This window comes from Lepidochelys olivacea (assembly GCF_965140295.1).
Source record: "Lepidochelys olivacea isolate rLepOli2 genome assembly, chromosome: 1".
Classification (NCBI taxonomy): domain Eukaryota; kingdom Metazoa; phylum Chordata; order Testudines; family Cheloniidae; genus Lepidochelys; species Lepidochelys olivacea.
The window spans coordinates 280,729,077-280,756,821 of NC_140411.1; the positions used below are offsets into that span (position 1 = coordinate 280,729,077).

At 39.6% G+C, this 27,745-nt stretch overlaps 1 protein-coding gene across 2 annotated transcripts in view; it reads right to left on the reverse strand.

The window, feature by feature from the left end:
* Positions 1 to 27,745, reverse strand: part of PTPRQ (protein tyrosine phosphatase receptor type Q) — a 213,245-nt gene that overhangs the window by 58,123 nt on the left and 127,377 nt on the right. For both annotated transcript variants that reach the window (XM_084616734.1, XM_084616733.1), the window contains 2 exons: positions 17,754 to 18,023; positions 5,597 to 5,929 (listed from right to left, as the gene is read on the reverse strand). In XM_084616734.1, coding sequence (XP_084472860.1) covers positions 5,597 to 5,929; positions 17,754 to 18,023 — 603 coding nt within the window. The remainder of the gene's footprint in view (positions 1 to 5,596; positions 5,930 to 17,753; positions 18,024 to 27,745) is intronic.

Sequence of the window (27,745 nt, forward strand, 5' to 3'; positions counted from 1 at the left end):
TTACATAAATTCACATTGCACACATTTCAAATACCTTGGGTCAGGTACAAGAAGAACAGAATGAACCATCCTGCCATAAAAGATGTAGGGTTTGAGGGCCACTTCAGAGTTCTGGCCCTCTACACATATGCCCCAGGCTTTCAGAGATGCCCCAAGAACTTCGCCACATCTCAGCACATCTATGCACGAGGAGTCCCTTCAGCTCGCAAAAAATACCAGTTCCCAAGTTCCCTAACTACACCACAATGCGGAATTAATTCTGTGGCCTCAATACCACCAATTTCCCACCTAACTTTGGCTCTCCAAAATGATATTATCTGAGAAAAGATGATATGGACTATAAAATGTAATATTTTACTTGTTATGAATGCAAAAGTGAAGATCAGAATGGGTGCAGGTGCAAGATAACTAAGTTTCTCTTGCTATGGAAAATGTTCCCTTTTCTTCCCCTTATTGTGCCACAACACTGTGAACTAATGTACTGGTGTTTGTACATACTTAGATCATGTTGAAAATATTTCATCTTGCAAAACAGAGTTAGCTCTTTGCACAATCCATCAGCTAAGCAATAACAGTGCCATCAAACTATTTTATGAGACAGTGAGACTATTCCTATGAGGATAATCTACAAAACAGAAGGAATAGTTGATCTGGATGGGAGAGCTGGATTAATCCTGAGTAATACACTACAGTGTACTCCAATATACAACATTATTGCGATTATGGCTACAAATATGTACACAGGTCCAAGAATTTAAATAGAAATTCCTGCAGTTTTAAAGGCAAACAGAATACATATTAACTTTGGAGTAAAAGGTACTGCAATGATGGTAATGGTAGTGAGACTCTCCATTTAATTACCCACAGTATATTCAGATGATTAAACATTTGTCTGTTAGATACTGCTGCACTAGTACAAATGTTCACAAAATTCACATTTTACTATAACAATGGATAGATACAAAGAAATTGAATTGAGAATTTAGAATGCATTTTATGTAAATTCTTTTATGAATATTACATCTCTATAAACTTCGAGAACTATTAGGTCCAGAGTTTGTGTGTAAATATTGTAAATAGTGCTTGGGTCTGAGAATAATGACTATTATGTTTTGTCTGAGCCTGAGAGAAATGAAAATTACTGCAAATCAAATTATGCCCAAAGAAAGATCCTTTGAGTGTTATTTCACAACCAAGGTTACTTTACATTCCCAAAGGACACATCTAATAGAGCTATTGCTTGAAAACCAGAAACACTGGGTTAAATTCTGCCCTCAGGTGAGCCCATGCAACTCTAATTGATTTCTATGTGCAAAATCTTCAGCTATTTTACATAGCAGTAAGAAGCCCTTACACTCCAAAAAGCTGTTTAACATGGCTGTGCATCAGCAGACTCACCCAGAGGATGTTTGATTCAGTCCAATAGGGAAAGAAGAGGAGATCCATACCTGTTCTGTGCAGAGTTTCCCTGAATAGTCTTATGGTGCACCCTGAACCTCTCTCTTGCTGCTGGTACATGGGGACTCCTATTAGCATTATTATATACCTAGGACTGCAGTAACCCCGGCAAAGGAGAGATAGTGGAACGGGGGAAAGGTTCCTCAAACATTTTTTAAGTACAAAAAATGCCCAGCTGGCAAGAGCTGTAAGAGTTGATTGAGGTCGCAGGAGACAGGTCTCTTCCACAGATCCATGATTGCCACGGAGGGATCTTAGCTCTGATGGGACATGTCTCAGCTTCCAGATGGATAACCGTCTTTGACATGGCCCGTTCATTTTCTCCTCAGATCATTACCATTAAGCCATGGAAAACTCCAACCCTTGCTAGGTTGGCAGAAAGACATTGCTCTTGCTCAGTAATTTCATTGCCCATGTAATCATAGTCCTATATGGAAGTCAGACTGGATGGGGCCACAGACCCTGTCCTTGGAGTGGGGTAGGGCAGTTACCTAAATGTGGCTGACCATCTCAGAGGAGGTTCTTCCCACCCCTGTCAGTATGTGGCTGCTATAACTGCAGAGCACTGGCCAACCACAGCTTTGTACTGAGAAGGGCTAGTGGAAATTTTACAAATTTTTGAAAATGTTCAGGTAGGTTTGTTGCTGGCTTTTAACCAGCTATAGAATTTCCAAATTTTGACTGATTGAATTGATTTTGGTGGAATTTTTTTCCCTTTGTTTTTCTATTGGCTCTAGTTCCAAGGAAGCTACTGGGCCTAGGACAACAGTTGTGTGTTTTATTACACTGTTCCACTTTTTGGTTTAAATGAGAATATTAATTATTTGAATGTGCTACACTGACTACTTTGTTCTTTTGAAAGCACAAGCATCCAGTTTTTCCAGACAATAGTTTAGAAATGGCTATATCTTCTATTCTATGTATAAGGCATGGCAACATAGTTTACTGTTGGTAGAGGCAGAAAAGAATCATGCCAGGTCATCTCTACAGATAAAATAAAAAGACATTCATTATCCCTACACAGAATATTCTGTTTATACCCTATTTTATTTGTAGGCTAACTAGCATACCAAGTTAGTTACACAACACCCACTGTCCATTATTACAGCTGAATGGGGGCAAGTGACATCAGCATCTGGCCCCATATTTCTACGTTGTATAATTTTTTTTAAAACTTACACTTCATAATCAGGCTTTCTGATAGTAGCTTACTGCACAGGTTGCAAAAGCCCGTCTGAAAATTCCACAGGTAACTACATTTGTTCAGCACCAGTTCAGAATGTTGACAGCTCTCAGTGAATAGTATACTTGTTTAATTGGGTTATAAGTGTGAAATACCTGCCAATGGTTTCCTAAAACTTGTACAATTAAATCTCATATTGTTGAATTCATTACTGTATACTAGATTTTACTATTTACTCCAGGTATCAGACAAATAGATTTATACATTTAAAATTATGAAAGGCAAATATTCTATGTGTAGAAATCTGACATAACTTTTAAAAAGAAAAATGGAGGCTACATCTTAAGAAATATGTCTCATTTGTTAGATGTATTTGGGTATGGAACAGACCTGCAGAGAAGTTTTTGAAACTCCATTGCTTAGCACTTTTAAAACTAGACTAGATAAAAGAAGGAGAATCTACTGCTGGGAACAGTATTTGAATTGAAGTGCAAATTGACTGGCAAGTCCAACAAGTCTTTTCTTCCATCTATAAGTTCCATGATAACCACACTACCTGGAACTGTTTAGAAACTTAACCCTTTCTTAAATCATTGAACACTGTTACTGAGGAAATCTAAAAGATATTTTCTCCAGTGCTTTTATTTTAAATCCTCTTCCCCACCCCACAATTTGAAAGTAAAAGAGCCCTAAACTCAGCAGCTGTTTTAGGAAACTGGAACTTGCATTTCTCAGCAGGCAGACAGCAGCTGAGATCTATAAGTGAGAAATCTTCTTCAGAGTTGTTAGCTACCAGCAGTTTTTCCTACTCAGTTTCTGCAGAAACATAGGCTGTAGGTTTGTTTTTTTAAAAAGCTTTAATCTCTTTATCTTGGACTATATCATGCCATCAATTTATAGGCAGAATTTCCCATTAAAATCAATAGTGAGTTCTACTTAAAAAATCAATGCAAAATATGATTCTATTTTTGCCGATCTGGTTTCTGTGGAAACAGGAGAAGGTATGGGAAACAGAAGCCAACAGCTGAAATATTATAAATATAATATGCCACTGTCACTGCTTTGCTCTGTGTGTGTGTGTATGTATGTGTGTGTGTGTGTGTGTGTGTGTGTGTGTGTGTGTAAACAATTGCATATAGGCTCTGATCTTGCAAACTTGTTTAACTTGTATACTTGCTTAACTTTACGAATGCAAAGGAGAGGAAGGATGGTGGTTCCAGTGCTTATCTGAGATGTAGGAGACTTTGGTTAATTTTCTACTCCTCCACAGATTTCCTGTGAAACCTCAAGCAAGTCGCTTAGTCTCTCTGTGCCTCAGCTCCCCATCTATAAAATGGGGATGATGGGATTTCCTTACATCACAGCTGTGTAAATTCACTGGTGTATGTGAGGGTGCAGAAGTATTACCTAATGAGCACCATATAAAAGTCCTCTGCATTCAGATACCATGACAATGTTCATGCTATAAAGATATGACTAGAATAGATACAGTGGTGACTGAGCAATCCACTTTCCATGGCCAGTTAAGTACTTGGCACCTCTGCTAAGACTTCTAATTCTGGTATTGTTCTGTGATGCAGACAGATCATTAAAAACAGTACTGAAATCAACTCATTTCACACAGACCAAAAAACAGCTATCAAAATTGTACTACTGACCTGAGCTGGATCTAAATCAGTGAACCAGATGTGCAAGGGCACATAGCCCAATACCAGTCCTCTAAAACATTCGTACCTTGTGTAGCGGGGCAGTTACCCTGCTCCTGAGGGAAAAGGCTCGGCTGATTGGGGAAGCAGCTGCAGCTGGGGCCAAGCCCCAATCAGGCCACAGCTAGCCCTATAAAAGGGCTGCTAGGCAGGCACTAGATCATTCTCTCCAGGGGGAGGGAGATGGACCTGGCTGCTCAGGGGCAGGTTGAGCTGGGGAGCTCAGACCTGGCGAGCTCCCAGGCTGCGGCCTGATAGAAAGGCCAAAGCAGGTACTGGGCTGCAGGGAAAGGCAGCAGCTCCAAACCCTCCTTGCTGATGATGAGTGGTTTACAGACTGCAGTCTGCCCCGGTGAGCGGGGGCTAGATGGTGACTGGCAGTAGCCACGGAGGCAAGATGGGGATAGAGGGTGGGGGTCCCCTGGGTGGGGAGACCCAGATTGTGGGTTACTGCTTGGGCAGAACCCCAAGGTAAGGGGCACTGGGGTCCGGGAGGGACACGGGGGCCAGCGGCAGGTGAGACACTGCCCTGCAGAGGGCCCTCTGGGCTGGAAGAGCTAATTCCCAGGACAACCAGCAGGAGGTGCCACGCCGGTGAGCATCACCTCGCTACACCTTGCTCCACCAAAAATACCTGTCTTTTTTTTATTAATAATGTTGTTTTATAAGCATAGCTGTCTGCACAAACTAGTTGTATCCTAAAATCTGCAGGTGCATCTTGTACAGCAGCACTTAAGAGCTCTTCCATGAAATTTAAAGCATATGATATTGACAAGAAATCTAGCTCCTTAGCTGGTGGCTGCTCTTTATGCTCCCCTAATAGAGAAAGTGTTTCACTAGTCTAATGTGTTTCATCAGTCTAACAGCAAAGTTTTAAATTAGTGATGGTTTTAAAGCATGTGTTTTAATTGACCCCACACCACTTACCTAGAAATGGAAACTGCAGAAATCTGACTTGTGAATTTCAGCGGAGGACTCTGGCTGAGAAATTAAATTGCCATTTTGTAAATAATAAGATGGAATCTAGCATCGAACAGGCTCTTCCTTTCTGAATTACTTTAACTATGAATAAGTAATATTTTAAAATAGGGGAAATATATTAAAGTTGCAAAATTACAACAAATTCTTCTTTGCTTCACAATTGCTATAGCTTTATGAAGAAACATTATAACCTCTGACTACGTTTGCATATCTAGCTAGACTCAATTTCAGTATAGAAATATGAGGTATGACAGTCATCCTTACTTACAGCCAGGCAGAGTTTGTGTAGAAATCCAAGGCGAAGTGTTGCCATAACCAGCATTTGTACTAGCAGCAACTTTAAATCTATACCATCTGAATTTTTTTAGTTCACGTACTATCTCCTCCATATAGTCATCAACACCAGTTTCATAGGAATATTGATCCTTCTCATATTCAATACATTCATTGTTTTCCCAGTCACTGCAGTGGATGGACCGCAGCTGTGTAGTAATCTTGTAGTTTTGAAAGTAGCCAAGGATAGTATGTGGGGTTCTCCATGCCAAAGTCACACTTGTTGATTGGATGTTGGAAAAAGCAACGTCTCTGGGAGCACTGGGGACTAGAAATTAAAACACATTTTCAATTTAACATATGGTATCTTAACTTGAATGACAAGTAGTTTTAACTACCTTCAATTTATTCATAGTTAAAAAAACTATTTTTAATAAGTATGTCTAATGATAAAGAATACAATTTCATATGATCAATTGAGAGTCTGTCTAGTCTCTTGCTAAATATACTACACATTATCAGCCTGATTCTCCTCTGACTTACATTGTTGTAAATAAGGAGTAATTCCACAAATATAAACGCAGTCACACACATCAGTGAAAGTGAGAGGAAAAACAGGCCCTATATATACCTACATATGGCACACACTTAGTATAGCTTTTGGGTTAAAGAAAAATACTTCTGACTGAGGCATGCAAGGGCAGCTAGGAGGAGAGGTAACATTGCTGTTGCTATACTCGGAACCATGCCTCGTCTTGGGGAAGGAATATTAAGCAAAGTTATTTTTGCCCTAACCTCAGCATCTTTTACTGCTGTTGCTAACTGGGATTCCTCTCCTCTCACTCTGAAATCTTGAACTGCCTCCCACGGTCTTGGTAATGCATGCAATCTTCAGGCAAAATTTCAAGGATTCATAAGCATTTTGTTTAACTTTCAGTACATAAACACCTACAGTGTGTGTGTGTGTGTGTGTATATATATATATATATATATATACACACACACATACACACACAAGCAGCTCAGTTTTCCAACATTGGTGCTGTTCAGCAAACAAGAAATAACCGCAATTAAAAACAAAAATTCAGGAACAAGAAAAAGCAATGTAAAAAAGAAACTCCCAACTTTGTGTGTTCCTTTTATCTATAGACACATATATGTGAACACACATGTAGATATATAAATGTGCATGTACACAACAGCATGCCACATCTATATTAAGCCAACAGTGTATTTGTCAGATCTCTCAAACTGGATATGTGACATATGGTTTTGTACAAGATCATATAGTCACACACCAAGCTAATATTATCTCAAAGATTCTCTGTAAGATTATACTACCATTCTCTGGTAGCAGAAACTGCCACAAGAAATCTCCTCAAAAATCCTTCCATGTACCTGCCTTACGTGTTTTGAAATCTTCAGGGGAAAAAACATTATTGGTAAAACAAAAATCCATTATCTATCCTAATACCGATAACTAAGCAGCATGGATACTTAAATAAGGAACAAAAAATCCCAGGATATTCATTCTGGAACAAAAATGTTCCCAATGGCTTTTGAAGACTTCTGGGAATATCTGAACCTTTGATTCTGTCTAACAGTTCACCTTTCAACAATATAACATCCTAATGTTACAAACCTTTGTCTCCCCCATAAATATGAATACTTTGGAATGACTGACTTGTAAGAATAAAATCTTGACAGAATGGGAGATGAGTAGCAGCTCAAGAAAACAAAGGAATGAATACCAGCGAAGTGCAAACAGCAATTGTCTGGCTATACTGAAAGGACAAGAGACATTTGACATGAGTTTAATCAGGCCGAAACTTTATTATTAGATGTCTGGGGCTACCCAGCAGATAAAAATGTACAGTGCAGGTAACCCTATGTTTATTCTGTAATTACCGGTGGGTCTTTTACCATCCACGCCCCCCATGTAAGAGGGTTAAGGTGGGCTATAAGAATGGGGGGTTGGCTTCCTGCTGTACCAATCATAGGAGTCCCCAACTGCCCCCATTCATTCCTTTTCCAAGCCATTTATCTGGTCACTGTATACCTCACCTATAGAGTATCTGCACTGGACATCCACCTTACACTTAAATAATGAGTTGCAACATACAGCCTACCACCCTTCATGTCATGCATGAACAAAGCTCTTCCTGAACCCGCTGTGGGGAAGGCAAATAAACCCCAACTGCACCCACACCAATATGGTGGTAGGGGGAAAATTCCTTCTCAGCCCCCCTAAAAAAGGGGCAGCTAACATAATGCCCACAGCAGGTCTTGACCAAACCTGGTATTTTACCATCTAGAGGGCAGGGAGGGTGGGTCATGCCTCAGCCTGCTCCTTTTAAAAGGGAAGCTACAGCCGCAGAGCTGCCCCTTTTAAACCCTGCATTCCTAGGGGATGAGTCAGCGACCATGCTGACCCATTGCAGTAGTTTTCATCTCCCCACCCCAGCCATAAAGCACTCTTCCCTTCATTCAGCCAGCCAGCCAAATACCCCCTGCTTAAAGTGCAGTGCAGTCATTCAAGCCAACAAGCATTTAAACAAAAATCATTTTCTGGCCATGGTAATTTTCTTATTTAATCTTTTTACCTGTATAATTTAGTGCTATTGTCAAAATCCTGGCCCCACTGAAGTCATGTGGCAGCAGGCAACAATATCAGTCCCTGCATTTCTAACGAGGAGGGGAGAGGCAAAGAGGAAGGTATGGCCCCGCCCAACCCCCCTATATTCCAGCCAGCAGATCTGACTGGCCTTGCAGGGGAGAGCATGCTGCACCCCCTGAAGGGTGCAGGGTGATGCCCTGAAAGCATAATTAAGTCCAATAATATAGTAATAATAATGAAAAAGACATTTCATGGTTTGAGTAAACTGCAAATTAAATATATTTCAAGGAAGATAATACCCTTGACCTAATAACACTAGATCAAAATTGCCTCTTTGATGGAATAAATCTTTTCAGATACCCAGGGTGCCTATCTAAGGATAGGCACCTTAGATATACACTGCAGTAGATAGATATTTTATACTGTAACACAGTATCTTTCATTTTTATTTCATCTTATTTCCAATTTACCAAGGGCCTGTTTCAGTAGAAAATTTGTCTAGTTTCTGCCCTGCAAAATAAAGTGTAAGACCGTGGAAAACACAGAAAATTAATTTTCTGCCGCAATGCCTAAACAGTCGATTAAAATGGAATTGGATCCTTAAATGTTAGTTAAAAAGTCTAATTCATTTTAATCTCATCAAATACACTGAAATGGGCAAATCACATATAAATGTCATTTTCGCTTAGAATAAATGAAAAGATGCTGAGTCCTGAGCACATCAAAAAGAGAATGCAGGTACTCGAAGGGCAATTACTAGTGATCAGCAGCGACACTCCAGGGTACAGTACCTTCTGCTTTGATGAATTGCACATTCAACTAGACAACTTCAAGACAACTACACTATTGGGTTACAGATACAAACAGGATTATAGTTACTTTAGCATGGAGAATCAGATTTTCATTCTTCAAGAATGACTAAAATTCCCCAAACTTTTTCAATCCACAGATGGTACTAATTTGAACAAACCATTCCATGCCTCCGAAAGTAATCATTCAGCTTGTTTAAATTTTCTAAACATGATTCAACTATGAAGTGATCAACGTTCACAGTAAAATTATTTCAGATAACAAATTGCATTATTCAGGAATTATCCTTTATGATCTGATGCTTTCACTGGAGATGCAACAAAGGTCTGCATATATACCCCCATAGACATGTTTCTGTTTTAATACACATCTAAATGTAATTGTATTAACCTTCACTGGCCTCCAGAAAGCCACTATATAAATAAAAAGCAAGAAAAGGATGTTAGTTTTGGTATACATTGGAACATTAACTGTCCAGAGTTGTGTTCTGACCAGCTGGTTAATCCTTTGATGCTAATCTCATGTTTAAATCCCCCAAGACATCACAAGCCTCATTATAACGTGATCAATCTATTTAAGTATTTGCCTAATAAAAATATTCTTTCCTGATTATATTTTTTTCATTATAACACAATAAGGAGTATGGAGCAGTCTAAAATATAAAGGATTTGTTTTCATTCTATTTAGCTTTTGAATTCATAACCATGAAACAGAGGACAGGGGTGCTGGAACAATTGTTATACTGGGGTGCTGACAGCCATTGAACCAAACTGTGAACTCTGTATATAAGGGAAACCACTTACCATCTATCAGCACCCCCACCATCCCTAGTTTCAATAACTATGTCAGAGGAGCTTGCTGACTGTGAACTCAGCATCTGCACTGGTGCAGGGATGAGGAATTTCTAAGCAGTGTTCAAAGGTGGCCAAACTTCAAAGCCAAGCACCAAGTCCCTTAAACTCCCTACTCTCACCTGGCTGTGATGCTAATCAGGAGCCCCAAAGCCTATGGACTGCTTTCAGGTTAAGCTTTTATTTAAGAACCTAAGTCGAAGCAAATTCCAGATGCAACAAGCACCTGAATGTGAATCAAACATTCACAGAGTGAGGGAGGCAAAGGAACTGGGCTCATGGATATGGTATACAAAGCTAGGCCAAACTGAAGAGACAGGCAGGTGAGTTTTGCAGCAAAAATTCTATTCATCATGCTGACACAAGGGCAGTAAAGGACCAAAAAAAAATCCAATCTGCTGAGAAAGGAAAGAAGATGGGTCTGACTGTAGAGGTTGCTGAAAAGGATGGGGAAAGAAAAAAAAGTAATGTGATATGCCTAGTTCCTAACTAAATTAATGAAAAGAAATCTGCCTTCAGAACAGCTGCCTTTAGCAGGGAGTTTGCAGTAAAAGAATAATGGTGGCCTATAAATCTGCTGCATGGTATAAAGAGCATCAAAAGAAGTGAAGTGAAGAACCTGGAATAGATACATACTGGAATATAACAAAAAAGGAAATTAAGAAAATAAATATTTGGAGGACTTTGTATTCATAAAATTATATTTCACGGAGAATTCTTAAGGGCCAAACTGTGATACTCCTGCTTACACTGAGTAGTACTTTTCTCTACAGGTAGTTCTACTGAGGTCACTGGGATTACTCATGGTATAAGGTACCATTCAGTGTGAGTAAGGCATTGCAATCTGGCCCTAAACGGTGATATCTTCTTTTTTTTTTTTTGACTGGATGCTAATTTGCGGACATAAAAATATAAAAAAAAAAGTTAGCTTTTATTTTTTCCCATGATTTTGTCGCTGATCTGATATTATGGACCAGATTTTTAGGAGTTCAACCCTCATGGCTAAGGTCAGATTTTGAAAAGACCTCAACACATTGGCTGATAAGCTCTTTTGAAAATCTAGTCCTTGTTTAGCTGCCTAAGTGAGAGCTGAACTCTTAGGAAAATCTGTCCCCAATTGTGGATTCTGAGCACTTGAAAATTTAGGCCTACAGGCCTAATAATATTTCCACTGAAATCAATTGGAATATATCATAGGAGAAGGATCATACCCTTCATTTAATATGCTCACTCAAGAATACAGTATGAAAGGTTTGAGAATTACATACAGAGGAGGAATGAATTTCCTGAACTGTAAAACACACACAGTGGATCTAGTCCTGTAAAAATGGTGATTGCCCTCAACACTCATTTATTTCAATGGGTATTGAGAATGCTCATCATTTCAAAGGGTTGGGCCATTATAGTAAGCAACATATGTTGGACACTTACTTTTAAACAAGTAATGCATGCGAACTTTTGCAAACTTTTTCTAATTTAGCTCTGCACACATTTTGTCACCATTTTTCACCCAGTTAATCCAGCACTGAGGTGTGTGTGTGTGTGTGAGATTATTTTTTCTAAAGATAAAGCTTCTTTATTTGACTTGTGCTATGGAATTCCCTAGTAAGTAGAAATAGTAGAAATCCCTGAAGAGTAATTGGTATTGTAAAATTCCCTACTGGTTTTGATTTATCTGCTTAAAGGAAAAGAATCAATGAAATTTATTTTGACCTTCCATAATAAAGAAAAAATCTAAAGCTGTAGCAGCAAAGAATTCACCATGTTTGTTAGGTCAGGTGAACAAGCAACTGAGAACCCATTAACTTTATCTTGTAGTTAGACACATCTGATAATGGGTGAATCACAAATTAATACATAATAATAATGTACTGAGCACATGTAAGTATGGGAACCAAACGAACTTCTGTAACAGAAGGAACTCTTCAGAAATCATTGTCATGATCTCACTCTGCAATTATTTGAATACGTTATATTTTAAGAAAATCATGGAAGCTACCAGATTGCCAGCAGTGAGTGATTAAGTCTTTTTTTCCCATTATGGGACAAACCCTGCTCTTGTTTAAAGTGGCAGCAAGGGAAAAAGAAGCCCCTTCATCTCACATGTGGGTGCGCTACACCAGGCTGACATATCACATAATACTTTTTTCATTCCACTAGTATCTCAGGATGGTGTTAAACAGCAGCTACTAAAGCTAGACATTTTTAATCAGCAGATCCAGATAATTTACATCAAGTGTTTTAAAGGAGCTGGCTGAGGAGCTCACTGGACTGTTAATGTTGACTTTCAATACATCTTGGAATACTGGGGAAGTTCCAGGAGACTGGAAGAAAATTAATGATGTGCAAATATTTTAAAAGGGTAAATGGGATGACATGTGTAATTATAGGCCTGTCAGTCTGACATTGATCCCAGTCAAGATAATGGAGCACTTGATATGAGATTTGATTAATAAAGAATTAAATGAGGGTAATATAATTAATACCAATCACCACGGGTTTATGGAAACAAGATCCTGTTAAACTAATTTGAGTTTTTTATGAGATTACAAGTTTGATAAAGGTAATAGTGTTGACGTATACTAAGATTCTGTGAAGCATTTGACTTGGTACCGCATGACATTTTGATTTAAAAAGCTAGAAAAGATATAAAATTAACATGGCACATATAAAATGGAGTAAAATCTAGCTAACTGATAGGTCTCAAAATGTCATTGTAAACAGGATATCTCATTGAATGATATATTTCTAGTTGGGTCTTGCAAGGATCAATTGCTTGGTAAGATGGGCTCATGCAAACAATATGTGTTTTAATATGGCTAAATGTAAATGTATAATCTAGGAACAAAGAAAGTAAACCATACTTACAGGATGGGCGATTCTATCCTGGGAAGCAGTGACTCTGAAAAAGACTTAAGGGTTGTGATGGATAATCAGCTGAATATGACCTCCCAGTGCAACAATGTGGCGAAAAGGGCTAATGTAAACCTGGGATGCACACAAATGGGAATCACAAGTAGGAGCAGAGAGGCTATTTTACCTCTGCATTTGGCACTGGTATGACCACTGCTAGAATACTGTGTCCAGTTCTGGTATCCACACTTCAAGAACGATGTTTATAATTTGGAGAGGGTTGAGAGAAGAGCCAAGAGAATGATTAAAGGGTTAGAAAACATGCCTTATAGAGATAGACTCAAGGATTTCAATCTATTTAGCTTAACAAAAAGAAGGTTAAGGGGTGGTTAAGGTTAAGTCTGTAAGTACTACAGGGGAAAACAAATATTTAATAATGGGCTCTTCAATCTAGCAGATAAAGATTTAACATGATCCAATTGCTGAAAGTTGAAGTTAGATATATTCAGAATGGAAATAAGGCATAAATTTTTAATGGTGGCAATAATTAACTTACCCAGGGTCCATGGTGGATTCTCCAACACTGAATTTTGAAATAAAGAGTGGATGCTTTTCTTAAAATATTCTGTAGGAACTATTTTGGGGAAGTTCTATTGTCTGTGTTATACAGGACATCAGATTAAATGATCACAATGGTCCCTTTTGGCCTTTGAAACTATGAATCTATGAAGAAGAAAGAATAGGATCTCTTGGGGGCAGGGGCTGTCATTTACTATATATGTATGAACAGCACCTAGCACAATAGGATCCTGACCTGGTTGATGACCCTACGTGTTAACGCAATATAAATATTAAATAATACTAGGAGACAGTAAGGAAAATTACACCGTGCACCACAACACTGAAAATAGAGCCTGGCAAACTAACTTGATATTTTTTCTTCATGCTGAAAATAGTATGTTTAATTTAGTGTGTGTGTGTGTGTCTAAGAAACAGTGAGCAAGGACTGAGTAAAATATAAAATTTACAAATGAAACATAATAGCAGTTTCTATTTTTAATTGTTCAACATTTTGGAATTAAAAATGGTACTTTAATATAATTAATTTTTATTTGCAAATGACTATTAAATTTATCCTAGACTCTAGAGTTTGGTAAACTTGGACAGGTTTAAAATAGAGAGTCTTTTAGAGAACATTTTCTTACCAGTTTAAGGCAGTTTTTGTCCTCTGAAAATTCACCCAACCCTAATGAAATCCCATTATAATATGTATCTTTCCTTGGATATAATCTAAGGATAGTTATTCAGTCCTAAAATCTTGCTATATTATCTTTCATATCCTATATAAAATATTTAAACACAAAGTAATGTAACTACCACGGAGTTCATCATTTTTTGTGGGTCATAACATACCCTACCCTGGTACAAGTGGTTTACCATGACAGCAGAGCTAGATTAGACACCAAACATTAATCTCCCCATAAATTTAATCTTCATGATCCATGTTTAGTAATACCCAGATATGAACAAGTTTACGTAAAATAAAATAAAATAGTCTTTGCAAGGAATGTAAAGGTCAGACACTATGCAATGAGACACTGAACCAAATTTGATTTCACTTTATGTCAAAAATAAATGCATTGTCAGTGACTCAGTGCTGGCTATGTATTCTGTAACTAATCTTAGACCACCATAAATAAGAAGCTGACAACAGCTATAAAACTGTTTCCATTCCCTACCATGAATCTTTGATTCCTAGTAGCCACTCATCAGAAAACAATTCATGTGAACACACAGTTAAGAAGATATTGTCCTAATAACCAGTTTGTTGTAAATATGACTAAATGCTAAAATTTAAACCAAATGTTAAACGACACGAGTCTGAGCTACAGTTCTTTTAGAGCAATAATCCATATTTTGTAGTTTTAGGGCCTAGTCCTGCAGCCCTTACTTGGGCAAATATCCCATTAATAATGCACATGGTATTCCAAAATAAATCAAATTTGGGTTTAAAAAAGCAATGTCTTCAGGTAAAATTATAGCTAGTGTAGGCCCTGATAGAGTAAAGCAGATAAGCACTGGCTTATATCTATCAGAATTCAACACGACATTTAAGATCATGCCTCACTTTAAGCATGTGTTTAAATCTTATTGACTGCTTGAGGACTTGAGCACATGCGTAAAATTAAGAATGTGCTTAAGTGCTTTGCTGAATCAGGGCATGAAGGGGTTGGTGATCACTTCACCCTTGGTCCATCAGACTCCAGATTAGAAAACTTTCAATAAAATAATGCAAGATGCTATTTCCCGAGGTTTTTCCAGGTGGAAGATTTTTGAGGGGCTGAGTAGGGCTGAATGGCAAAGGATGGAGGGAGAGAAGTTTAAGTTTACTGTGATGGACTGGAAGTTCCTTTTATTTTCAATTTGATCTATGGAGTTTTTGAATGCATGCATAATTAATATTCTGCACCTCAAATGTTGGACAGGCACTTTTGTAAACATAACTAATAAAATAAACATTTTTTCCAAGAATAAAAATTTGAAAAATATACTAAAATGGGGGTTGCAAAGCTAAATGAGTTTTCAGGCATGCTCTGTCATTCCAATGAAATAAATACCTAACCAACATGTAACATTACATGGTGCTACATTGAAATCTATAAATTAATTGATTTTTTCCAATAATACAAAAGATGCAGAGAAAACATTATGCCCAAATAAATGAGGAAAATATTTCAAATTATATCAGTCAAAGAATAAAATAATGGACTACATTCCAATATCCTATCATACATAGGGTTACCAGATAGAAACAGAAACAACGGGACAGGGGGTGGAGGGTAATAGGCGCTTATATAAGAAAAAGTCCCAAAAAAAGGGACTGTCCCTTTAAAAACGGGGCATCTGGTCACCCGAATCATACACCCTTTTAAAATAAATTCACACTGTTATGATGGGGGAGCACCTCTTAAAGGTCATCATTCAATTGAAGTCAATGGGAATATTTCTATTGACTTCAGCGGGAGTTGGATTGAAACTGTAAATTCTCTAAATCTGTATTTTCCAAGTAAATTAGGTAACCTTATTCACTGTAGATCAGTTACCTAACAGCTCTTTACTCTGGGAATAATTTCTATCGCAATCCCAATGTATCCAATATTTTAACTGTTCATAAAGATTTGTTAAATAGTTTGAATTTTCAGTTTTTTGGTGGTTTATGGACTGTTCACTTCAAATATTCACTATTCATCATTCACAACTAAGTTATGTGGAAGTGTTGCCTCATTTTTGATTGGATAACTGAAATATTTACATGCAAACTAGTAACAATTACTGAGAAATAAATAACAAGTAGCAGATATTCTTCCTCAGATACAAATATGCTTGTTTTCACGTGAATACAGTAGTCCTACGCAGTACAGAGATGTCCCCATACAGAACAAAATAAAAGGCACGAGTATGTTCACAAATAACAGACGAAAACGTACACAAGTATGGTTGAACTGAACAGCCAAATCAGAATCTGAATGAATCTTCATTAATGCTGTTTAGTCAGTATTCTTCCAGCTATAACTCCAATTATCGGCCCTTTCAACATTCAAGTGTCATTAAAGGCATCCCATTTTACAAATTCTCCCTAGATATTTTTTTGTTTCTTTGCGATAAAATCAACCCAACATTTTATATTTCTTAGATGGAACATTAAGTAAAAATAGGTAGAGCTCCCAGGTCCATACAACAAGAGATGACAAAATAAAGAATTTGTTAAACTTCTGGCAAATCAGACTTTAATAGATCTCTCCACCAATTTTTGTATTTCCTTTATGTCTGCCTAAGAATTAGAAAGTCCCTTACTAGAAGCTTTTCTTGAACTATCAGAGCTGGACAAACTACATTTCACGTCTTTAATATTCAGGCAGAATTTATGAAGATCCAAGCTGGGTACCAACCCCCTGCATCCCTCACATGCATGTGAATAGCCCCATTTACCTCAACTTGAAGAAAAATGTTACACTACAATATACTTTCAAATATACCCCCACTAGTAATGTAAGCAAGAATTTCTGATATGACATTAACACCATACTTACCTGACTTATTATTTATGAAAGACAATTAGATAGTTCTTATTAACAGAGAGAAACTAATAATAAGAACTCATTAAAACACATATTACTTATTTCACAGATGAGAGAGAAAAACGTATTCCAACTGGGAATGAGTTTATATGTTTCTGGATGTATCCAGGCCTTTCAAGGCTGGAGAGGCAAAATTAAAGCTCCCGTTCATGCAAGTAGTGCCACTGAAAAAGTAGCCCCATTATTAAATATTTAATAGTAAAAGGAAGTGTGAAGATAACCTCTTTATTAAAAAGGCACAGGGATTAATTCCCCTAAACTGTCTGTATGGTTGCCATCTTTTCCCCTGTTAAAAAGTTCATTTCAATGGTAGATTAAGATGACAAACATTGGAGGAAGTTAAATGATTTTATTGATTAACAACCTCTGAATGATAGCACTTCTAATGAGTGAATTAGCAGTATTGGCTACTTAACATTAAAAGAAAGGATGTCACTGGCAGAAATACTACTATCTCATACAAAACCTTCCCAGTAATAATATTCAATAGGTGAGGTCACTAGCAAAAGGGTGAAAACATACCCAATCTAGCTATAAGCCAATGCATACTAGGACTGGGTGATAAAGTATGAATAAAATAAGAACTCAAACTTAACATGGCAAGAACGTAACTTTTAATTTGTACTTCCAAGTCCCACTGACTTTCTCCACTGGCTATTTCATGATAAACTCTGTCCCTTGGGAACACAATCAAGGACATTTTAAGAGAGGGGTTGGAAAGCAGGCCCCATTTCTCACCATCTGATAGTAGATTTAAACTGTGATTATACTTGACTAGGGAAAGGATTGGGATGCTGTAGTAAATGTAAGAACAGTATCACTGATCTAAATATTCAATTGTCATTTAAATTAAAGTAAAATTTTAAATCCAAAAATTGTTACCTTTTTCTGGAAATGTGCTGGCATTGCATATCTGTTCTTTTCCTTCACCAGCAGATGTTGCAGCTTTTATTTTAAATTGGTAAGAAATATTTGATAGCAGATCTCTGAAAGTATGCACCTTATCATAAGCAGAAATGCTTGTAGAATTCCTTTCAAATATTATGATGTAATGTGTAATCACTCCATTTGACCTAGAAGGTGGGTCCCAGTGCACTAGAATTGACTGCCAACTTGTTGCAGTACACTGAACATTCTGGACAACATCTGGAGCTTAAAAGATACCCATGCACCAAAGGTTAACATTTCCAAACAATCAAAAAGGGTGATCACGTAGTATACTCAGAGATGTAGGCATAATGTTTATAATAAGGGTCAGGCATTCCAATGTCAGATAAATTAATATTGTAATAAGAACACTGGGGTAGAAGTGTTTTAAATGAAGAGATGTCCTTGATTATATTTTATAGAAGCTTTATTTCCAGTAATTATGAACTTTACTGAAGCAGTGCTTGAAATGAAAAAAAGAGTGATAGTACATTATATTTCCTAAAACTAATTATATGCTCCAACTTCCCTTTTCCCTTCTTTCTCCCATTTACACCCACATTTCCTCCCATTTTTTCTAATCAGCAGCACAGAAGAACGTATGCAGTAATGTGAAACTGATACACTCCAAAAGAAAATTTTACTTATCCTTTAGCTTTCCTTCTCCCATTTACTGTACCCTATGGCTGGTAATCCTTACAGTAGTGTTGCGTCCTGCCCAGGAGTTTTGGGGGAGTCTTCAAAGATGTCACTCATAGGCAGCAGTTACCTTATTGGTCCCACCCTTTTGCTTTCCCCACAAGATGAATTCTTGTAAAGCTTCCTGGGCAGCTCATCAAATTTCATAGGTAAAAACAGTATTATATTTAACATGAAAACAAACAACTGGCTCCAACTTATGGAACAACTGATTAAATTTTCCCAGGGAAAGTCAGATTGTGGGATGTATTAACTAAGAGAAAAGAATCAACAGGAAAAGGTGGGGCTTTTTTCTCTCTCTTTAGTGAAGCCATGTCCAGTTATCCATACAGTAGGGAATTGACTAGCATCAATGTCCCAAAAATAGAAGGAAACATACTAATTACTACAGGTACAGAGGAAAATGCATCTCTTTAAAAATACATACATTTCTCTCCAGAGTTTGAAGAGTACTCCTTTCAAAAGTAGCAGCTGCAGAAGAAAAGAGATCACTTTGTATTTTTAGTAAAGGCATAGGGCTGAATCCTTTACCAAGTTAGTGCCGAGTGCATTTGGGTGAGGGAAAAGCAAAAGAGCTGTTTGTGGCTCCTCAATTCTGGGACCAGTTCTATGCCATCTCAGACAGCAGGGTAGTTTACAGTAGCATCCAGGCAAGGATAAAGGGAATGTGCTGACCAGTCCCCATGTTTCAAGGACTCAGTGGGACTCTATACACAAGGTAGCACTTATAGACTGGAGTATCTTTTTATGTTGCTTGTCTGCAGTCCTGATATTGCACACCTCCATGACACAGGAACATGCTGGAAGAAGCAGGAACTTGATGTGGCCAAGTGCATAAAAGCCAAACTGCAGCATGGAGCAGATTGGGAAAACCGAGACAGGAGGACTGGTCTTGTAGGAGCAAATGTGTGGCTGTGAGGGATCTGCTCATAGGAGAGTCACAAAGAAATTAAACTAGATGGCAAGAGCAGATAAAAGGTCAGGCTACTCAATGGGGAACACTGAACTGTGGGGAGATTTAAAAAAAACTTTTTTGCTGAAGCATGGGAGAGCTGCAGCGGGGCAGAGGTGCTTCAACAGAGTGGGAATAAAATGGAGGTTATTTCAGAATGGGTGTGCCTTATTCCAAATTAGTTTAAATGGAATAGGATAATTTGGAATATGGCACTCTTATTTCAGAATATGAGTGCCTACACAGAGAGTCAGTCAGGAAAAGTTAGTCCACTTTAAATTCACACCCTAACTTATTCTACATTAACTTTCATCTGTAGACTAGCCCTCAGATTCAGTGGCCAAAATTGCCAAAAAAGGGGAGGGGCCGGATGAGCCCAGGAGAAAATATGAAGAAAGAGTTTTAAAATTACTGGGTCCCACTCTAAGGGCAATGTGCCATCCAGTAGAGGCCAGCCTTCTGAAAGGAGGGATGTGGGAGAGGCTATGAGGTCACTGACCAAAAGAGACAGCTTTGACGACTGCCTCTGTAGCTGCTGGGCAGGACAAAATCCTACTGTAAGGATGGTGAGACATGCAGCTGCTAAAAATATAGATGGTAACAGATGCTAAACTGTATGATACTGTACAGCCACTAGTTGGCACTGTGTGTAAGATACCTTATTTAAACCAATCTCAGACATACCTTTCGGAGTATTAAATGATCTTATAGTGAACACATCTGATGTGTATAAGCAAGCTTTCTAACCAGTCCGTTATTGATACAGAAATACATGACATGGGGTCAGGAATAAACTAAGAACAGAAAGAGAAGGAAAATAGCAACAAAAGTTGTATACCAAAGGAACGAAGTAACAAAATGTTGACGACAGAAGGAACAGCAACAAAGATTGCAGGATCTCATCAACATGCCACTCTTCACTGCTCCAGAGAACTTCAGCTTTGATAAATCTTCACAATGGACAGACTGGAAACAGTATTTTGCAAGATTTCAAATTGCAAACAAACTCCAAGAAGAAATTGGAGATATACCGGTATCTTCTTTAATTTATGCTATGGTGAAGCAAGCAGAGCATATCCTTACATCCTTTGAAGTTACTGAATACAGTCACAAAGATGACTATGAAAGGGTATGTTTGATGCATACTTTGTGTCTCAGAGAAATATGTTTTATGAAAGAACATGTTTTCATCTCAAGAATTCAAGAACCAGAAGAAAATACCAAATGCTTTTTAAGAGCTCTACATGCATTGGCTGAAAACTGTGATTTGGGGAATGAAAAACATGAAGATATCAGCAACATGCTGGTTATTGGGTTAACAAACAAAAACCTTTCACAGCAGATACAACTGAAAAGAGATTTAACTCTAGCTACAGCTATACAGAAAGCAAAGCAGCCTCAGCTGGTGAGACCAAAATCGAAAGCAACTTGCCAAATTTGAAAAAAGAAGAAGATGTTAAAAAGGCAGCACGAGTGCTAAAAGTCATTATCATAAGATCACTAAGGCTAGGAGAGATAACTCCCAGGTAATAAGGGACAAATTCCAGCCTACATACACAAGGTGTGGAAACAGTCATGTCTCAAGAGATGATGCATCTCCAGCCAGAGGCACATGGTGTAATAAATGCATGAAATATGGACATTTTGCAGCTGTTTGCTGCACCAAAGCAGTCAGGGAGTTGACTCATATTACAAAGAATCAAGAGCCATTTCTGGGATCTACCACTTGTGATGAAACAGACCTGTCTGGAGAGTGAATGTGATTATTCATAGCAAGACTATTGACTTTAAAAGCGACTCAGGAGCTGACCTCACAGTCATCTCAGAAGGGACTTATAATCACCTTCAACTCCTCCGAGAGCTGAAGTCACCTGACACAGCTCTGACTAGCCACAGAGGTATTCTGTACTGCATGGGCCAGTTCACCACAGAAACAACTTACAAAAACAAAATCTTTGCATTCAGAGTGTATTTGATCAAAGGACCACAGACCAACTGCCTTCTCAGCCACAACGTGACAGCCATGATGAGCCTGGTGAGGGAGGTGGAAGAACTCAATGGAATATTTGGTGATATTGGACTGTTGAAATGAGATGCAGTATTAAAAAACCTTGAGACAATGCTCAACCATATAGTGTACATATATTTTACAGGATTCCTACCCATTACTTCATAAAGTGGAAGCTGAGTTATAGAGAAGGGAGCAGACTGGCATAATCGAGAAAAGCTCTCATCCAACAGCATGTGTGTCCCAATAGTACTAGTTATAAAGTAAAATGGAAAAATACAATCTGTGTGGATCTTAAAAGACTTAATGGAGCAGTTGTAAGATAAAAAAAATATTCTCTCAACACTGGATGATGTCCCTCCCAAAGTGAAAAGAGCTACAGTATTCTCTGAGTTGGATGCCTCAAGCAGATTCTGACAAACTCCTTTAGCCAAAGAAAGTGCTAAACTAACATTTATCACACCCTTTGAGAGATTTTGCTTTCAAAGATTACCTTTGGGGATTACCAGTGCACCTGCAATTTTCCAAAGAAAGAAGGCAGAACTGTTAGCAAACACAAATGGAATTGTAGTCTTCGCGTCCATGGAAGAATACAATAAAACCCTCAACGAAGTCCTAAGCCTGATCAGTCAGTCTGAACTGAAGCTAAACAAGGAAAAATGCATTTTCTGTCTACCCCAAATCGAGCTCTTGGGGCAGACAATAAACAAAGATGGAATAAGTGCTAGCCCTGAGAAAGTAAAAGCGATTAATTGAATGCACCAACTAATGTTCCAGAACTGAGACATACACTAGGGATGGTAAATTACCTTGGCTGGAATTCCACAAATCCTTTCTACAGTGACAAAACCACTGAATGAACTGAAGTCCAACATATCTTGGCTATGGGGGCCATATCAAGAAATTGCCTATAAAAAGGTGAAAGAAATTATCTCAACAGCTCCAGTTCTTAAGTACTATGATGTGCACAAATCCACAATGGTCAGTGAGGATGCAAATAGCTATGGCTGCCCAAGGCAGTACATTGTTTCAACAACATGGAATTTGGTGGAAGCCAGCTGCATTTTTCTCTCTCACTCACAGAAGCATAAAAGGATATGCACAGATTGAAAAGGAGTGCCTGGCAAGCATATGGGCATGTGAGAACTTTTACAGGTATCTCTGTGGATTGGATTTGTTTATACTGATAACAGACCATAAACTGCATGTAACCCTCATCAGTGGAAAAGACTTGGATCAAGCACCCCTGAAAGGACAATATCTATTGCTTAGGTTAATGTGATTTAATCCACTTGCTAAATACGCGCCTGGGAAAAATCTTTTAGTAAAAGACAGTCTGTCATAGAGCCCAGTGTTGCATTCAACTACCCATGAGTTCGAAGATGATGTAAAGGTGTGGAAAAGACCAGTGTCAAAAAAGAGACTACAACAGCTACAAAAAGCAACTTTGACAGACTCGCAACTTCAGGATGTTTTAAGTTACACTGGGGTGACTGGCTCACGTATTTAAAGGACACTAAGGAAGTGACAAGAGGTTACTTTGTGGTGCATGGACAATTAAGTGAGTCAAATGCATTCATGATTAAAGTCAATTGCGTCATAATTCCAAACTAAATGAGAGCCGAAATCCTAAATCTCACCCACAAAGGACATCAAGGATTAACAAAATGCTGTGAACAGCTGAAGCAGTCAGTGTGGTGGCCAGGCATCATCAAGGACATGAAGAATACTGTATCTGCAGTATGTGAACACTGCAGAACTAACTGGCCAACACAACACAAAGAACCTTTGTCAAGGTTCCTTCCCCACTCTGAACTCTAGGGTACAGATGTGGGGACCTTCATGAAAACCACCCTAAGCTTATTTTTACCAGCTTAGGTTAAAAGTTCCCCAAGGTACAAGCTATTTTACCTTTTGTCCCTGGACCTTATCGCTGCCACCACCAAGCGTCTAACAAATATAACAGGGAAAGAGAGATTTAAAGGTGTTTACCCTTCCCTTTATATTTATGACATGCCCCCCAAATCACAGATAGGGTGAAACGCTGGCTGTGATTTCTTCCTGGAGCTCTAGGAGAAAACAGAGTTAATAAGACACATGCACCTCTATATATACTACCAAGTATATAAAGACTAACAATATTTTTCACATCTCAAGGACGATTTAGCCAGTTGATTCTGAGAAACTTTCATGGGAGAGTGCACCAGCCACTTTGTTAGAAGCTCCTGAGATGTGTTGTACGTTGAAATCAAAATCTTGGAGAGCGAAACTCCACCGAATAAGTTTTTTGTTATTTCCCGTGGCGGTATGAAGCCACTGTAGCGCAGCATGGTCAGTTTGCAGGTGGAAACGCCGACCCCAAATGTATGGGCGTAGCTTTTCCAGAGCGTAGACAATGGTGTAACATTCTTTTTCACTGTCTGACCAGTTGCTTTCCCTCTCAGACAGCTTCTTGCAGAGAAACACTACAGGGTGGAATTCTTGATCCGGTCCTTCCTGCATTAAAACTGCTCCCACACCACGCTCGGACGCATCTGTGGTTACTAGGAACGGTTTGGCAAAGTCTGGGGCCCTTAGCACAGGGTCAGACATGAATGTCGCTTTAAGCTGGTTAAAGGCCTTCTGACACTCTTCGGTCCACTGAACGGCATTTGGCTGTTTCTTTTTGGTTAGGTCTGTCAGTGGGGCGACGATTTGGCTGTATTGCGGTACAAATCACCTGTAATATCTGGCCAAGCCTAAGAAGGATTGGACCTGTTTCTTTGACTTTGGGACAGGTCACTTTTGGATAGCATCCACTTTGGCCTGTAGAGGGTTGATAGTTCCTTGACTCACCTGGTGTCCAAGGTAAGTTACTCTGTTTAGGCCTATTTGACACTTCTTAGCCTTAACAGTTAGTCCTGCCTCCCTTATGTGCTCGAAGACTTTTTGTAGATGTTCCAGGTGTTCTGCCCAGGAATCCGAAAATATGGCCACATTGTCAAGGTAGGCGAGTGCATATTCTCCTAAACCCACTAGGAGACCATCTACAAGTCTTTGGAAGGTGGTGGGTGCATTCCGCAGCCCGAAAGGGAGTACATTAAATTCATACAGCCCGACATGTGTGAAGAAGGCTGACCTTTCCTTGGCGGATTCATCTCGCGGTACCTGCCAGTACCCCTTGGTTAAGTCCAATGTAGAGATGAACTGGGCCGTCCCAGTTTCTCTAATAGTTCATCTGTGCATGGCATTGGATAGTTGTCTGGGCGAGTTACAGCATTTAGCTTACGGTAGTCCACACAAAAACGTATCTCCCCATCTGGTTTGGGAACTAGAACCACTGGAGATGCCCATGCACTGCCAGAGGGGCGGATTACACCCATCTGTAGCATATCCTGGATCTCCCGTTCTATAGCAGTTTTAGCTTGAGGAGACACCCCGTAAGGTTGGACTTTAATTGGGTAAGCATTACCTGTGTCAATGGAATGGTATGCCCGTTCAGTCAGTCCTGGGGTGGCTGAGAATGTCGGCACGTAGCTAGTGCACAGCTCCTTGATCTGCTGTCGCTGCATACACCCAAGGGTCATGGAGAGGTTCACCTCTTCCACGCCACCAGCACTTTTCCCTTCATAGTAGACACCTTCAGGCCACTCAGCATCATCTCCTTGCTGGGCTGTAAACTGACAAACCTTTAATTCTCTGGATCGATTAGAAGAGTTGAGAGGCGATGGGTTGCTCCGTGCTGCCATCCAAGCTCTCTGGAGGCTTTCATCTGCTTCCTGTTCAGTCTGGAACTGTTCCCTTGATGCTGGAGACATCAGTTCCTCATTGGATTGTGGACCTATGCTTGGTCCCTCTGGAAGCGATGTAGGGGATGGGGCTGTTTCCGTTGACTGTGAACCGCTCTCTGCTGGTGCACTATGTTGGGGTTCAAGCTCCAGCTGAGCCTCTTGTGTAGGGTTATCGGCTGGTGCCAGTTCAGGTTCGGTGAGGCCCTCTGGTGTTGGGGTTGCAAGTACTGGATTCAGTGCTAGCAATGTGTCTGGTGCTGGTTGTTCCACTGGTTCCAGTTCTGGGGCTGGCTCTGTCTGGGTCTCTGGGACTGGATCCACTACTGCTGTTGCAGACATTGGCATGGGGTCTGGGTCCATCACCTCTGTCCAGGTCCTGGTAGAAGTTTCCAGAACAGAGCTAGGCGTGACAGCTTGCTTAGCCTGGCTGCGGGTAACCATTCCCTCCCTCTTGGCTAGCTTCACATGACTGGCCAAGTCTTCCCCCAACAGCATGGGGATGGGATAATCATCATAGACTGCAAAAGTCCACGTTCCTGACCAGCCCTTGTACTGGACAGGCAACTTGGCTGTAAGCAAATTGAAAGAGTTGGACTTGAAGGGTTGAATTGTCACTTGGATCTCTGGGTCGATTAAATGGTCCACTAAGGAAGCATGGATAGCTGACACTTGTGCTCCAGTGTCCCTCCACGCGGTGACCTTCTTCCCACCCACACTCACAGTTTCCCTCTGCTCCGAGGATATCTGGGAGGTATCTGGGCCTGAGGACCTCTGGTGTGATTCCGGTGCAATGAACTGTAATCGGTTGGGGTTCTTGGGGCAGTTGGCCTTTACATGCCCTGGCTTGTTACATTTAAAACTTCGTCCAGCTGACGGGTCACTGGGGCGAGGTGGGTTGCTGGAGAATGGTGCGGCAGGACGATAAGGTGTCTGGAGTATTCCTTGGTGTGCAGTTGGGGCCTTGGGCTGCCCCCGGTAGTAGGGTGTGGTCTGAGGGTGTCCCTTCTGGTATCTGCTCCAACTGCGACCAGGGTTGTTCCTCTCTCCTCCCTCCACCTGTTTTGTTCTGGCTTGCCCCGCCTCTCCAGCAGTCTGGGACTGCTCATATTGATCAGCATAAGAAGCAAGACTTTCTGCTGAGTCCATTTCCTTATCCCATAAATACTGTTTTATTTCCTCCTTGGACATATTCAGGAATTGCTCCTGAGCTATCAAATCACACATTCTGTCAAAGCTAGTGACACGCCTTCCTTGGACCCATTTATCTAACAGATCCTTCATCTGGTTTAGATAAGCCACATTACTTAGTCCAGGCCCTCTCTTAAGGGTTCAAAATTTTACCCTGGATGTTTCAGATGTAATTTGAACTTGCGTTAAAACCAACTCCTTGAACTTATTATAGTCAGAAGCCTCATCAATAGGCATCTTATTGAATATGTACAGAGCTCTTCCAGCAAATTTTGCGACCAATGTGGTCATCTTGTGAGCTTCAGGAATTTTCTGGAGAGTGCACAGTCTCTCAAAGGTGAGAAAATATTCAGCAATATCACTGGATTCATCATACTGTGGACACAGTCACTCCCATTTGTGGATTGTTGGGGAAGGATGGTTAAGGTTATCCAATAGATTCCGCTCAGGACTTTGCCTTCTCCACCTCCAGTGCATGCTTCCTCTCTTTTTCCTTCTCCGCCTCAGCATGCTTCCTCTGTTTTTCCTTTTCCTCCATTTCTTTTTCCCTTGCCTCCACAGCTCTCCTGTGGTCAGCCTCCCTTTCCTCCTGAGCATGCTTCCATTCTTTTTCCTTTGCCTCCATAGCTCTCCTGTGGGCAGCTTCTTTGGCTGTTTCTGCCTTGGGCTCGGTCATGTTTGCCTCTCTGTTTTTAACTAACTTTACACCCGAGAGTTAGAAATAAAAAACAAACAAAAAACTTGGCTTGTCAAAAAAAAAAAAGAAAGAAAAAAAACGGTTGTGCTCTAACCGGATACCTGTGTTCTCCGATAGGGATTGTCAGCCTACAGAAAATTCCTTTAAAATAAACCTAACACCTGTGTCTCCACGCAAATAGACAGAAAAAGCTTTTAGTTGCTCTTAGCTAAAAAAAACAACCCACCTCTTCAGGTCTGTGAAGACTTGTGAATTTCCCTGCAGGAGGTTAACTACCCTGCCTTTAGGTAGAGAAAACTCCAGCTCACAAAAGACAATTCCCTTTTGTCTCTGCTCTGGCCCCCAAGCAGAAACAAAAAAAAAAACAAAACTCTAACTGCTTTCAGCTTAAAACCCGCTTTCCAGCAGCCCAAAGGGAAAAAATATTTCCTTTTAAAATCTGTGCTTCTGGTTCAAAAACTCTCAAAATGATTTCAAGTTAATCCCACCGCTCTGCCACCATGTCAAGGTTCCTTCCTCACTCTGAATTCTAGGGTACAGATGTGGGGACCTGCATGAAAAAACCCCTAAGCTTATTTTTACCAGCTTAGGTTAAAAGTTCCCCAAGGTACAAACTATTTTACCTTTTGTCCC